The following is a 15884-nucleotide window of genomic DNA, read 5'->3' as shown; positions in this document are numbered from 1 at the left end:
CGCTGATTTATGCTCGTTACAAAACACTGAAATTAATAATCAGGACCTGCATTCATGACATAAGAGGAAATTTTAAGCATATAAAGAGAATATGGGCGAATTTGGGCCTAGAGAGAATGACACTAGATAAACCTTAATTCTCACAGCTGTGGGGCTTAATGGTACTCTATTAGAGCCATAGGAACCTATTCTAGTCAGGGAAGGGATTTAGCTCAGCAAATCTACTGGAGCAGCGTAGGAAAGATAAGGGACCACATAGGATAAATAATTTATACAGCTAGAGAGGAAGAACAAGAGGGAGAAATGGTAAGAGATGAAAGAAAACCAGACAAAAGGGGGAAAGCACCACACAGCACAAGCAACACAAACACAAGGGATATAGAAATAGGGAAACCGAGAGAGAGAGAGAGAGAGAGAGAGAGAGAGAGAGCAGGAGGAAGGCAAAGAGACAAGGTTGAAAATAGAAAAATCTCCCTCCAGCAGCAGCAGCAAGGAGGCTTCAAGGAGGCGTTAACCGTCTCTACGCTAGCCTCATTTCTTCATCCCTCTCTTCCTCCTGTCTTACACACACTCAGTTCATCCATCTATTTATTCCATGAAACACGCATCCACCCATCCTTCCTTCCTTCCTTCAACATTGTTAAAAATCATCTGTGCCTCCCGAGTGTTTGCATTCACTCATCTACGCTTCCTTTTTCACCTACTTCCCTCCCTCCCTACTTCATCCTCTAAGCAGGAAATAAGGGGTCACACGGACAGTGACTAACCCTTCTTCCTGCAATACCATTGTTAATGTGTGTGAGGATGTGAGTGAATAAGAAGGGGAAAAAATGCTTGCATGCATGTGCAATCAATTGCTACAACCAGCACTGCCATGATGAATAGTCATCCAGGACCCGATGACTTGCACTGTCAGTGGTAAAACTGGTACAAGCAATCTGATATTGCTTTGACGGCATGCCAGAGTGCATTCAACCCATCTCACTGGAGCAGAGGAGAGAATTGGCTGAACCTTATTTTCAGATTATTTTAGGGCATTTGTGCTTTACATGGTGAGATAGAGTGTCAAGTAACATGAAAGACAGACAGCCTGGAGCTAAGATCAGTGTCATGAGCAACAAGGCACGCAGCTCAGTCTGCCTTCACACAAGGAGCACTGAACTGGCAAAAGATGATCAGAAAAAACAAAAATGATGAAATTTAGTTATGAAAGTAGTTCTGTCTGCTCTATTCTTTCTTATGGAGACACCAAAACACTGTGAATAGAGACTGTATAAACACACCAAACAATCGCCTACACACACAGAGCCCTGTTTAACATTTCCTGCAAAAATAGCTTCTTTACACATGCACACACACGCATGTATGCACACACACAGTCAACCCCCTCATTTTATGCTTTCTGTCAGCTGTCAACAGTTGTCGTTCCAGTTGTTGTTACTGTTAAAATGATTTCTGCTCACTGAGGAGGGCTTTTATCTAAAACCATGATTTGATTCACGTCGTCCATGTTTGGCTATATTCATTCATAAAGTTTTATTTATATTTGTAAAATATTTGCATATGATAAACAGTGCAGTGTTCTCCTTCAGTGGGAGTAGTGGAGAGAGGTTATGATGTTTTTGTAGCCAATCACTGCTGATTTTTGCAATAATAATAACATGAATGTCTGCAAGAGACTTGAGTGAAGCAGCTACAGAGCGGCATACATCAGACATTTGTTATGAGAGTAAAACTGATAGTCAAACACATTTTGAGGGAAGAGACTTATGTTTTCAGAATATCAGACCAGATCACTGCTGAAAATTCAGAGGCTTTAAAGACAGACTAAACAAAGGAGGCAGTGTGTGTGCGTGTGTGTGTGTGTGTGTGTGTGTGTGTGTGTGTGTGTGTGTGTGTGTGTGTGTGTGTGTGTGTGTGTGCCAACATGTGCATGCAAGCATATTTATTAAACACTACTTGCATACACAAGGGAGTGTGTGTCTGTGTATCTCACTGTGCACACATATACAAGTCATAACTCAGGGTGGGGGTGGGGTGGGGTCGGGGGTACTACAGTGTATTCCCCCTGGTCAATGTTTTGAAGAGACCCCTCCCCCATCCACCAACTAAACGCACACACGTGCATGCACTCACACACATGCAGAGTCGTCCCCTGCCCCCTAATGAGAGCATAATAAAAGCCACATGGCCAATGACTTTCAGCTGGCAGCCGCTGAGCCACAGAGCCAGACTCCACAGCCACCGCTGGTCTGACTGACTGAATGATTATCTGACGAGCTAGAGGGTAAAGGGCAAAAGAAACCCCAAGGAATGCAGTCTAATGCTTTCTGTCTGCTCTAGTCCACTAGCTCGGAGCTGCCCTCCACTCTTGTCTGCTCTGGGTCGACTTTAGCGTTCACTTTATATTCACTTCAGCTAAGTGTAAGGCCATTGTGTAAGACTGTAGATCTGGAAGACGTTCAAGGTGCTCTACATATAGTATATCTTCAGAAATGTACTAGCTGTCATATACTCAAACAGTAGACATCATTTTGGGAGTTATGTTCATGAAAAAATCCCTCTCTTCACAACACAACGTTTTATGATGAATGCCACAGATGGTCATAATCACTATTAGCTGAGTAGACATGTAGAATAATCCATTAAGAAATACTTTTGTACTGCAATGCAGTAAAAACTAATGAAGCAGGTAGATCGCTTGGCTTTGGTCTTAAATTATGAAAATCTGCTTTCACTGGCAGGGCAGAGGTAGCTCTTTTTTAATCTCAATAACCAAGTTATGCCGGCATGGAACAGAAAACTCAACGCACACACAAATGTGTGTGTGTGCTCACTGCAGCCTTATTGTTCGCTTATTTACCCTTCTGCCTGCGAAAATTAAGGAGGTAACCGTGACCATTGAAAAGCGCTGAAAACCCCAAAATAACAGCAATGGCTATGGTGACAGTGTGATAAAGGCAGCTGAGGGAGGACAGGGATTAGAAGCTATTTCTTCTTCTTAAAAAGGTAAACATATCTTTCAACAAGCTCTGCCAGTCAAACCTGAAACAGTTCTCTGTGAAGAGCTGATGACTGTATTTGCACAGATGTACACAAAAACAACCAATCCATCCTTCAAGGGGTTTTAGCAAAAGTTTTACAGTGGGGGCTTATGTGCAAATAACTGATGTATGTGGGCTGGGAGGAAAGTATTAATTTATTATATGGTTCTCCTTTTATTTTCATAGCCAGCACACCATGATTGTAAATGATATTGTAAATGATATTTTCTCTCCTTGGTGGCTTCATCAAGGTCACATTGGAATATCAAGTAGCACTTGGGGCTGCAGAGGTCAAGCTGCTCCAAAATGTTTTCATGAAACACTTGACACTGCACTACAGTTGTTAGAAGGCTGCTCGGGCATATCGAATGGCATGGCTGGGTTCAGGAGGTCAAAGCTGCTAAAAAATGGTTAACTGAATTTAACACTTCAGGTGATAGATGTCTACAGACCTGACCTGCCTTCTTTTATCCCTCTTCTTCATTTGGCCATTGTTTTGTTGCGGTTTACTTTTAACTGTTCTTGTAAAAGACACAGAGTTGCTATTAAACACTGTCAACAGTGTTTTATAGCCAGACTTGACGTCATAGGATAGCCAAGTGGGACAAATCAATTCAGCTAATGGCAGAAGTATAATTATGCAGCTCACTCTTAGGGGTTACTTTGAAATAGTGAAATATGATTATTTAATCTTTTCTAGTGAGTTTCCTGCCATAGAGGTCAGATAAACAGCATTCTTGTCTACTGCTGAAAACCAAGCCTATTTGTGTCTGAGTTAATCTAGTTGGTCCCTAAATTATTTGACTCACATTAAATGTCATCTGTAATGTCTTTCTGCATGTTTTGTTTTCCAAATTTAAGTTTAAGTCACCCATGAGGATTATCTCCTTATAATCACATTCTTTGACAATGGTGTGCAAGTATTCATAAAACATGCAGTCAACGGTGGTCTGTTAAGGGCATATTTGGGGAGGTAGTAACCCCATACTAATCACTGGGTCATTTCCATTGTTTGAGATTGCACTTAAATCAATCTTTAGCATCAATCAACTGCCACCCCCTCTGCCCTCGCTCCTGTCCCTCCTGAACAGATTGCAGCCAGAGATGTTATAGGCCTTTAACCATGTCTCAGAGAAACTCACCCAGTCAAGGTTAGAGTCTATCATAAGATGCTCCAAATGTGCAATAATACTTTGAACATGACCAGTTCAGTGACCACATCATTTTGGCTTAAAATGTGCATTAGTATATTTCAGTGTTAGAAACAGTTGCATTTGTTTTTTAAAGATTCCATTAATATGACCAAAGATTTCAATATCCTTAATCTGTCCATTTCCCATCACCTCAACAATAAAATCAACATTTTTCACCCTCTTCTGTTTTAAGTCCCCTTTAATTCTGCAATCATGTCGAATGCTTTGTGGTGTCGGTTATGAATGACGGTCAGATAGACAGCTCATTATTGAGCACATGGAGAAACAAAGACAAGAAGTGGCTGGAAAATGAAATCCACGGGCAGAGCAACTGATAATTAAAATAGGTCTATTGTTGCTTTCTAATTAAGCGACAAAAAGGACTGCAAGATTGCATGTGTCCTCCTTGTGAACTGTATGCACGATTGTGACTGCGATCCCAGTGACTCAACCAAGAAGAAATGTCCAATGTCTTGGAGCAGGTATGAATCATTATTTGTTTTGTTTAAGTTTAGAGGCCAAGAGCACTCCAATTAAAAGCTGCACAGCACAGGTCAAAGTATTAGTCTGTATAATGTGGTGGTTGTATTGTTTCATGCATTGACACCTACCAGAGAGAGGGTTCCGGCCCAGTGTCAGCACGTTTGGCAACGGCATCATCACCAGCTGCTGGAGAGTCTCCTGTTACACAAAGAAATAAAAACACATTTTAAAAGAATTATGGAGATGAAAATGAAGAGACACAGTAGGAAGTTGTAGTCCTAAAATCATTATTCAAAGAGCCAAAAGGGCAGCAAAATCAACAGTATCGATCTCCTATAGTGGACAAGAGTGATGGCCTCGTGTATTGGTGATGTCATATCGTGTGTGTGTGTGTGTGTGTGTGTGGGAATGTGGACGTGTGTGTTTGTGGGAGATGATGCAAGTGACAGTGGTATTTATGTGGGTTAACTTGATGGTGTGGGTTTTGCCACAGGGCCCCCTCCATTCTCACGTCAATCACCAAAACCAAAATGAAACCATGAGCTGCAATTTACAGCGCTCATGTCGACACACGCACCCCCTGTGTACGTGTGTAGACACACATATACATAGAGACATACAGCGGGCAAAGGACGGGCAGAACTTCATTAGTGTTGACGTTTTGGTTTAAAGCAAATCATCAAATTACAGGCACTGCAATAGTGCACAAACAAGCTGCTAGCAAAAACAATTTAATTACAGTCATGTATTTATAGAATTATATTGACTAATCTTTGCCCTAACTAACATGATGTAAAGTGTATTCATTTAAAAACAGGATAAGTGGTGCATCATAAAGTGTGCATGGAGGCTCTGACTCATCAACAAGCTGCCAAAATATTTCATAGTCATAACCTTTGGAGCAGTATAAAGCAAGTTCAACCACAGCTGTGTAGAAAAGAAAGGCCGGCTTCTTTAAGCAGAAAGAACATGAAGGTCAGCTAACTTGAATATTTCATGTCTACAAGGTGGCTGAGAGTAGTATGAACTCATCTGACCCGATGGTTTGAATGTTCTATGCAGGTTACTGCTGATGTCATGACAAAGAGGCTTATATAAGTAAGGGGTTTTGGAGAAGCCCCCCCCCCCCATCTCCGACCACTACCATCTGTCCTATACATATTGCATTACCTCATCGAGGAGGTAAAGGGGGGAACAGGAAATCTGACATCTTTGGTGGATTTGACTGGTTAAAAATAAAGTCACATCTGTGCTACTTGGAAGCGTTCTCCATGACTTCAAAGATGTATACCTAGCATAGCCATTGCTAATGCCAGGTCAGAAACAAGACACCATACTTGTATTTTCTTTATGTGACATAGACCTATCTGCAGGCAACATATTATCTGTCTCTCTGACCTGTAGAAAGATGGTCAGTCTTACCATACTCGTGCATTTGAAAGTGTTTGTTGCTTAATTGCAAATTTGCAGTTTGAAGAAAGTGTCACATTTGCATTATTTCTTCTGAGGATTCCTTAAACATCATAACTCAGTTCCTCTTTTCGCCCATATACCTGTGTATGTACACAATGTGCTCATTGTGTGAAGAACCTCCGTGTGCCATTGTTTCTCCATGTCAAAGGAAATTTATGCTGTACAGTTGCAAACACAACTTCAGCTATATCCTCCTTATCAGACCTTGCAGCAGAGGCGACTGACACCTGTGGTCACGTAAACCTTTTGTTAGCTGTTTGATTTGATGCAGAGACCAAAAAAACATTGGTTTACAAGGGAAGATGTGGAGAACGGGGGGGACAGATTTCCAGTGCATCACTCACATCTGGTGTCAAGTAGATAAGAGCACAGAATCTGACAGATTAACGAGGGGCTGCAACAATATGCTATGCATCATATTCTACTGTTATGTGTATTCATTTATTTTTCTATTATTTTGTCCTGTGTTGATGATGGTGGGTCTAATTTTGCAGTTCACTAATGGGGTGGAATTCATAAAATGTGTGTAGAAGGGTACATGCTCAGCCACTTTGAGGCCAGCTTTAATACATTTATTTTTACATAAAAACAAATGCAGTTTTGTAGGTGCTACGGAATAAATGTATTCAAGAGGAGACCAAAATCACGAGGAACAGAGCCATGTTTTTACCTCCAGACACAATGAGAAGCTTCTATTACCTAAGGTCAGAGTTTGGGTTGCACTGATGGTCAGTCACAGTCATTTGGTTAGGAGCGTGGTTGTCATGTTTTTTCTGGTCGATGGTCATAAGTACACCAACTGCCCTGTCTGTCTATCTGTCTGTTTACACTGGTGTTCGGGCATGCAGGGAGAGACGTTATGGTCTGTTATGATTATATCCTTAAAAAATAGCCAGCCAAACTTGTCATCTGAAAATTAATGAGACTATTTCCTTTCAGACATGCATGCTTGTATTCGGGGTGGCCTACACTGGTCTCAGCTTTAATCACAAAAATCTGTTCTACCAGCAAAGCAATGTAAAATCAACCAAATCTTTCATAAATGCATAGACATCAGCAAATATGGCAATGCAGAAAACAAGACTGGTAATAATTTATCATGTATAACAACACTATATGGTGACCGTGATACAGACGATGACTAATATCAGGCAGTTCCAGTCAGAAACGACCAACAGCCATACTGTCTGAAGAATGAGACAGATTGACTCAACAAGCGTCAGACAGAAAAATCAGCGTAGCTCAGGCACCCACAGTTGGTGTCTCACAGAGAGGCATTTGGTGCGCCTGACAGACAATCCACCATGTCGAACTCATGACAGCAGCTTTGGGCTGAATCAGCCAAGACTTGAAAAGGGCAAAGAAACAAAATCTGCATTATCAGAGACGACTTTAGAGCCTAGAGCCACTCTGATATCCAAAGCTTTAGGACAAGTTGTGTCTTCTTTTGAGATTTCTTTGAAAATACTGTACTACATTACTGCAAGCACAGGAAACAAAAGCTGGCTTGTTAATTCTTCATGTTACATTTGTTGTATGTGTGCTGGTATATGAACAGTTGTATACATAAAGACAAGCTTTTATAAACTGCTGATTTAGCTTCGCAGAATATGAGTCACCACAGAGAGATCTTTAGTTTGGCAACAACACCCAAGACACACACGCTTTTCTCCTTCTCCACAACCATCTGTCCCACTCCTGACCAGTGCTGCCCATCAACACACGCTCACACCTGTCCCCTTCAATGGCAGCATGTGTTTGCTGTGCAAGCACGACATGTCAGGCTGGGCTTTTTACTGTCAGCCTCTCCCTTTTCATACCACCAACCATAATGTAATGACAACTCAGTTTATCCCCGCGGTTCACACTTCTAGGGATTCAAGTATTTATCTTTTACTGAACAGATGCACAAGGCACCATTACAGGAAAGGCTTGGATCCAGCTCAGGTGTCACTTTTTACACAGGCAGACAGATACTGTACATTTGGCACTCCTGTTCCACCCCCAAAATGATTAACTGATTTCCCCTCTTTTAAGTTAAATAAAGGAATGATCTGGATTGTGCAGTCATGAGCTGGTACAACACTATGCCTATTCAGCACCACTTTTCCTCTGTTTCCTTCCCGTCTCGAAGGTCCATTGAACTGGTCTTGTTACTGTGTTCCTGTTGTCTGTCCTGGTGTTAACATGGAGCTTTCAGAAAAATCCCAGGATGTAATGAACATCTTTTTTCTTATTTAGAATCTGTATTCTGTGTCTGGAAGTTACAAGACAGATTGTCGCACTAGAGGACTGAAGCAGACTGGAGATGTTCAGAGAGTTAGCACCGCTGTGTCCTCCCTGCAGAGCATGGTACTATCACTGCTCTATCTGTCCCATCTAACATGCACAGAGTGGTGTCTGTATTCCGTGCCATATGGAGACGGAAATGAAATAATCAGTTACAAATAATCTGTTAAAATCTACAGAGTTGGAGATAGAAAGAAAGGGTTAAAACAAAGTTGACACCATTTAAGACCAACCAGCTTTATTTGCATCATGTTGATGAAATAGAACGGATGAACTAATGGATGTACCATTAATACAGCACCTTAAGTATGCTGGTACTCAAATAATGTATGTATATAAATTACTGTATTTTTGAAAGATGTGGGTAATAACATGCTTTGAGGATTTGCTGCAGGTTAATAAACTAGACTAATGTGTCTCTTGGAGTAGCAGGCGAAGGCTTAGCTCTCATCCATAAAACATGATGGAAACTGCAGGAGGGAGACCAGCCACTACCCTGATCATGTCATGGCGATGTGCTACTAACACTGACAGGCATGCACGTGCACACACACGCTCACACAGCTTTAAAATGCAAAGCTGCCTCTGCCTCACTTTAGCTGTGACAGCAGAAACGTCCTTTGCTCAGTCACTGTGTCACTCTCCAATACCCACTATCTAATCACATCCCATGCACACATGGGGAACAGAAATAGGCATCTGAATTTTCAAAAAAGACAATATTCACACAGAGAGGGAGTGAGTGATGATGGGAAAAAATTGCAGGGGTGGATGGAGAAAAAAGACAAATAGAGAGGGAGGGGGATGCAGCCTTGATTCCATCACTTCTCACTCCAGGCACGCATGATTGAGCTGCCTCCTCCTCTTCTCAACAACTCCCCCCCAATTCCCCTATCCTGACACTATATTGCTGTATTATTGATTCCAGCAGGATTCACAGCTCCTCAACACTGGCTCATCTTCCATCCCACAGAGACATTTAGACAGACTGATAGAATGAGGCGCCGGTTAAAGGGGAGCTGGTCAAACACAATGGAATTTACTTATTCAATATATTTTATCTGCGTGCACAGAATTTGCAAAGAGCTGTAGTACTGGGCATGTTCCTTTAAGTATATCTGAGCTGAGCAAAAACATCTTCAAGTTAGCTAGGCAGGCCTATTAAGACCAGATGGCCAGAGGTAGACATATCAAATCTGAATGTTTCTGTGCTCTGCATCCTGCTCTGTTGTCTAGCTAAATGTGAGCTGAAAGGACATATACTGATATCCTATTCTGCTGATCTGCCAGTAGCCTGGTAGATGATGCTCTCTCTCTCTCTCTCTCACACACACACACACACACACACACACACACACACACACACACACACACACACACACACACACACACACACACACACACACACACACACCTACCTCCCTCCCTTAAACTCCTCCCCATCCATCCACCAAAACCCAAGTTCTGCTACCATTTAACAGGGGACTAATTGTACTGCTACTCACTACTGTGTGTGTGTGTGTGTGTGTGTGTGTGTGTGTGTGTGTGTACAAATGCAGTCTGAACTCTGAAAGCCTGATTCACACCCATTCTGCAGACATGGAACGTTACCATAGAAACGAGAAGATGGGTTTATTCTCCCCATACTAGACTCTGACACACATACTACAGTTACATGTACAAATGCACACGCGGGTGCACAGGCGCGCACGCACGCACGCACACACACACACACACACACATATACACACAAGCCCTCTCTTGGGTATGGCACTGCGGATTTCTCCCCTGCTGAAAAATTGCAGAGATTATGAACTTGAAAAGGTTATTGCCACCAACAATAGGAAGGAGCATGCTTCCTCTTTATCTCACAACACACACAGACACACTCACAAACACACAAACCACTTAACACCAGATGTCAATACATCCCCTTGAACTGAGCCAATGCAAAGAAAGCTTTTCCTGCTGTTCAGCACTGTAACAGACCCATAAGAACACAAAAGGGCTTTGCGCACTGCAGTTCAAGCAGGAAAGCAACATCCCTGAGTAGCTCATTGGATAGATGACTGAAGGCTTTCTTTCTTCTAACGCAGCCCCCCTCTTATTCAGATCTAGATCTAGTATTTTAGCAGGAAAACAACACTGATCTCTATAGGGATTGTGTATGGATGCAAGCTGGGCACTAGCAGCCAAATTAAGGTTTAATCAACAATGTTTATAAAGCCAGACCACTTTGAATTTCTTTAAATCTAGCCTCTAATCATTTGTGTACAGATGATGAAAAAGCCTTAATGACAATGTTAAAGCTCCACAACTGAGAGTCATTATTGCTTGGAATACAAACAGACTTGGCCACTAATGTTTTTCCTTTTTTTATCATTTTAAGCCCTGCAGAATGATCCTGAGTGATCCTGTGCAAGTTGTTCAGTAATCATCATATAATGCCTGGTTATGTGCAATTTTCATTAAAAAAAGGAAACAAGATACATGCCTGTTCAACTACTAATTAATTAGATTTGAACCAAAAAAAAAAAGCCAGTCAACAGTTGCTCTTGGCTCTGAAGTAAACTCCACTGAAAAGAACAGCAGTCAGGGTCTAGTGTCAGCCAGATGGACAGATCATCTCTTACATGAGGAGGAGGAGGAGAGAACAAGCCATTAGTACCCCGTTTCTTTTGTTCTCCCATGTTATCTGTCAGCTAGAGTGCTTTTTACAACAGAGCCCCGAGGCTGAACAAGTGGACGGGCTGATCCTGCTGCTTGTCTCAAAGGTGGAGGCAGGTGGGCTTGGGAAGACTGACCCCTCCGCCCATCACCCCAGGGCTCTGTTTCACACTGGCTGGAAAGGTTCACACAATCACACATATGTCGTTCTATGCAATTTCAGGCAATGCAATTACTGCTCTCTTTAAGACGTCATGCAAATGAGGCTTGATTGTTTCTGTTGATTGGTCTGACAATCTACTGATTTCAAATCAGTTTCATTCATGGTATCAAACTTGCAGAACAGCTGCTAGTTGGTTTTGAGTAAATGTGTTTACTTGCTACAACCTGGATGTTTGGACGCTACAATTTGTTTTCTAAATTATCCACAGGCTTGATTTAATATATTTTTTTAAACCACAGAGCACTGACTCCTGTTGACACAACCCACATGCTCTAGTTCAGTGATGGAAAAAAAGAAGCCATCTTCTAGCTTCCCCTTAATACAGTAACTCTGCTAGCTCCTAAAAATAGCTCCCTTTTCACATATGGGAACCTACTCTAAATCGTAACTGCCCTAAATTCCCCTTCGTGTGTACTCCATCTCACTGGGCGCACGCACAAACACACAAAGAAAGTGCTTGCAGAAATGTATGCACACATACTATATAGGCACAGTGTATTATTTTGGTGAGCCAATGTTCAGCTCCCATGCAAGGCTGTGATTATATGATGAGATTGGTGAGTGGTTCTGGGTGTAAACTGGAATATTTCTCAACATGAAGGCCTTGAAATCTCAGTGGGGATTGGCTGTGTACAAATATGTCTCGGGGTGAGTGAGGGCTTGTTTACAGCAAGCAGCTAACTAGAACGTCAGCGGCAATAAATGACGCTTGGATGACATTTACTAGAATACCTCCCCCTGTTGTTTGCAGGCAGAGAAAAGTACATATACTCGAATAATTCCACCCTGTTTGTGATTAAAAAAAACAAAAAAAAACAAGTATGACTGTGTATGAACAATATCAATGACAAGAATGTGAAAGCAGAAAAATCCATTTAGCTTTAACGAATCAATTTCACTTGAATGGTATGTGTTACTACTTTTCATCAGGCTGAAGCAAACTGTACTGAGCACTCATAACACAACAAGGATTCTGTATGGCTAAACGATAGTGCTTATGAATTTAGTTGGGGCATTAGTCATATTTGTAGTAGTCACATTTTTGCAAGTGCAATTCTCTGTTTTTCCTTACTTTGTTGCCAAACATAGTACCTAAAGCTACTAAAAGCACCAGTTTTGTTGTAGGATCAAAGCAGGACAAAAAAATACTGCTTAAAAGCTTTAAGTTTATTTTGTGACCTGAGCAAGACAGATTCACATTTGAACTGAATTACATTTCCTTACTCCACTCCATAAAGAGATGTCTGCCTCCTGCCTATGTGATTGTTAACAAACCTAGCTTGTTAGCTTGCTGCTACAACATCATCAACAGGATGAGTGTGTAGCATGTGAGTCTGCATGACAACACACATTTAGCCTGCAGCTACAAGCACATGCCCTAATAAACTGATTTGCTCATGACTGACGCTGAAAGAAGCAGTGGGAGAAGGAGTCAATAAGGAATTCGAGACTTATTAATGAAGATATAGAAAAATATTTACATATTGTGAGTTTTAGCTGGGAGTAATAAAGCAACCACTTGCTTGAGGCAAAAGTTGTAAAAACAAGGATGGAAAATTATTTTCTCCATTTTTGATTAACTCAAAACAAAAACAGCCATCCACAGCAACAGTATGCTGCAGCAGATTATGTGTGCATGTATGCATGCGTCTGTGCAGCTCCACTCTGCCCCAGTAACTGAGCATCGTTGTGAGGCCTTAGGTCAACAAGGGGAAAAGCCATCCTCTTACAGTCCAAACCAGGCAACACTTGAGTAAGCTGAAATCCTGAATTCTCAATCTTCTTCAAAACTGAAAATAACACATGATAAATCATTGTATTTTAGAGGAAAAAAGCTTGTTAATGTCAGTAATTAAACAAGTTTGCTTTTCAGCATGGCAGAAAAGGCAGGGGAGTGAGACAGCCATGTCATCTCAAAGGTTTAACCCTTGTGTTTACTGAGGTTTAATGACAGTGTTACAACTGACAAACCTTTGCAGCCTGGGTTTGAAATTGAAGTACTGAATACTCATTACATAAACAGCAAAGGGAACAAGAGGCTAAAACTCGGTGCTGAAATGACTGATAAAACTTCCTTTTAATGTGCCTGGACCATCAAAATACTGTCAGGCTGGTCTCAACTTTGCCTACAAAAGGCACCTAAAGAAGGCCTGATAACCTATCCAACATTACCTCTTCTCAAAGCCCTCACCAACCTCGCAAAGCTTTGGGACGAGGCCTGCTCAGCATGAATGGTGGCCTCTGTTACCCTCTAAACAGTCAAAACAGAGCTCCCGGCCTTGACGCCACACCCCAAACCAAAGCAGTGGCAAAGAAAGGACAGAGGTGCTCTTATTTTCAAAAGTAACTTCTACAGCCTTTTTTAAGGATGTGAGCCGGGAGACATGTTACTGTAACTGCAGAGCAATGCACACCAGCCTGCATTCAAACAACATTTATTAGCATCCACTGGAGATTATAGATTTTTCTAATGACTAAAATACCAATTTTTAATCACTGGTACAAAAGGATCACCCCTCTCATTAGTTTGAATGAGCAGTTTTGTCATTGAACGGCACCAGATGCTCTTGGAGCCTGATTCTGATAAACCAGGATAAAGGGATTCACTTAGCAAGCTTTGAGAAAAGACAGCAAAAGCACAAAGAATTTCGCTCAGCCAGTTGAGGCTCCATATTAAACCCCGCTTAAGAATGCCAAACCAAGGCCACTAAATTAAAAAGAGGCCCAGCATGTATTTGGACTGACTGCCAAAGACATGAAACCTTCAGTGGACTCTGCACAGAAATGACCAAACAACTGGAAAAGTTAATACTCCACTCAGGAAACAGAAACGCGATAATTGCTAGGATGAACATTTACCCTCACTAACATTTAGGAAATATTGCAATCATTAGGTCTGCGTCTACACAACATTAAAAATGCACAGTGCATTCTTAAGGACAAGCGCACACATGCTTACTGCTGTTCAGGCTTGATCTGTTCACCAGATTCTGAAATCAAAGTCTGAAGCCTGTCTAGACACTGACCTCCTCCTACACCATCTATATATATATATACACACACACACACACACACACACACACACACACACACACACACACACACACACACACACACACACACACACACACACACACACACACACACACACACACACACACACACACACACACACACACACACACACACTTGGAGACCCAAGAGAAAAACCATTATCACTGCAGTTCTTGTCTTGTGCCAATTGGAGTTTCACAACTTCTGCACAAAGTCAATCTCCATGTGTCTCCTATGTGGAAAATGAACCACACATACACACATTACGTCTGGTACAGAAGTGAAAGGGCAGGAAGGGGAGTGGAAAACTAGGCAAGGGATGGGGGAGGAGAATGCTCCTCAACTGGCTGCCTCTGATGGTTCAAAAAGGTTAATGAATTAGCCATCTCTCGACACCAGAGGATCCTTTGGTGAGTCAGCAAGGGCTCCAATTCAATAAAGTCTCCCCTCCTTCTTCCTCCCACTGAAATATAGAGATTCTATAGTAGAGACAATACATTTAAGTGCATGGGTGTTTAAAAAGCATCACACAGAATTCAGATCATGTTGATGCATTACTTTCTTCTCTTATACTCCAATGAGAAAACATACTGAGCATTTGCTCTGTTGACATGCAGGGGTTTCTAATCGATTCTGATCTAAGGTTGCTGGTAAAATGTAATGTAATTAAAAGAGTCTGAAGTGAGATCAATGTATTGAATCATAGGAACCGACCAAGCATGCAAGGCCTCCACTCACTCCAAGACCTCTTTCAAAGTGCTGAGTAGTACAGTAAATTGAAAACCTGTTGCGTCCATTAGCCTATGACCCGAATGGTCCTGTCTTCATCCATATGTCTCTGGAAATCTGAAACCAACAATCCACTAAACAACCGCAGGAAAAAGGGGAGCGCCACACAACTATACATCAAACCTAATTTTTCTCCTCATTACCCCGATTAAAACAGGTTCCTTTTGACTTTAGAGCAGAAATGTGAGTAGGAACAGTGTGATCCTCAAGTATTTAGAGCTTGACATATTTTCTGCTGTTTTTGGCTCTGTCTTCCAACACATTTGACTTGTATTGAAGCAATGACAATGATAAGGTTAAACAGCTGACTTTCATCTTCAAGGGTGTTTAAGACATGGGTGAACGATGTCGGACATGCTGCCATTTTTAATACACTGCCCTCCAAAATCTCTCAACAGCACAGCAGAAAAAGGACAGAGGCTCAATGCCCACAGCTGACAGTCAGTAATTTAATCCCAAGTCACTGTTTCATTTCCAATCTACTGAACTGTACAGAGTCAAAACTACAAAAGATAGATGGTCCCATCTAAACAAGGCAGTCATTTTATTTTCTAAGAACCACATATGATGCAGCCTGGTTTTTGTCTAAAATACACACTAATATGTGCACTTAAACACACATCTCATTACTGGCTCATTGAGTAAATTTCAGTGGCTGGTTATGTCCCT

At 41.6% G+C, this 15884-nt stretch overlaps 1 protein-coding gene across 6 annotated transcripts in view; it reads right to left on the bottom strand.

Annotated features, from left to right (window-relative positions):
- ccdc88ab (coiled-coil domain containing 88Ab) overlaps window positions 1-15884 on the bottom strand; it is a 65586-nt gene that overhangs the window by 35275 nt on the left and 14427 nt on the right. For all 6 annotated transcript variants that reach the window (XR_011603014.1, XM_070978431.1, XM_070978434.1 and 3 more), the window contains exon 4: window positions 4849-4918. Coding sequence is in view for 5 of the 6 variants with exons in the window: in XM_070978431.1 (XP_070834532.1) it covers window positions 4849-4918 (70 nt within the window). In the remaining variant the exon portion in view is untranslated. The remainder of the gene's footprint in view (window positions 1-4848; window positions 4919-15884) is intronic.

Source organism: Chaetodon trifascialis, chromosome 13, assembly GCF_039877785.1.
Source record: "Chaetodon trifascialis isolate fChaTrf1 chromosome 13, fChaTrf1.hap1, whole genome shotgun sequence".
NCBI classification, from domain to species: Eukaryota; Metazoa; Chordata; class Actinopteri; order Chaetodontiformes; family Chaetodontidae; genus Chaetodon; species Chaetodon trifascialis.
This window is presented reverse-complemented; position numbering and strand designations above follow the sequence as displayed.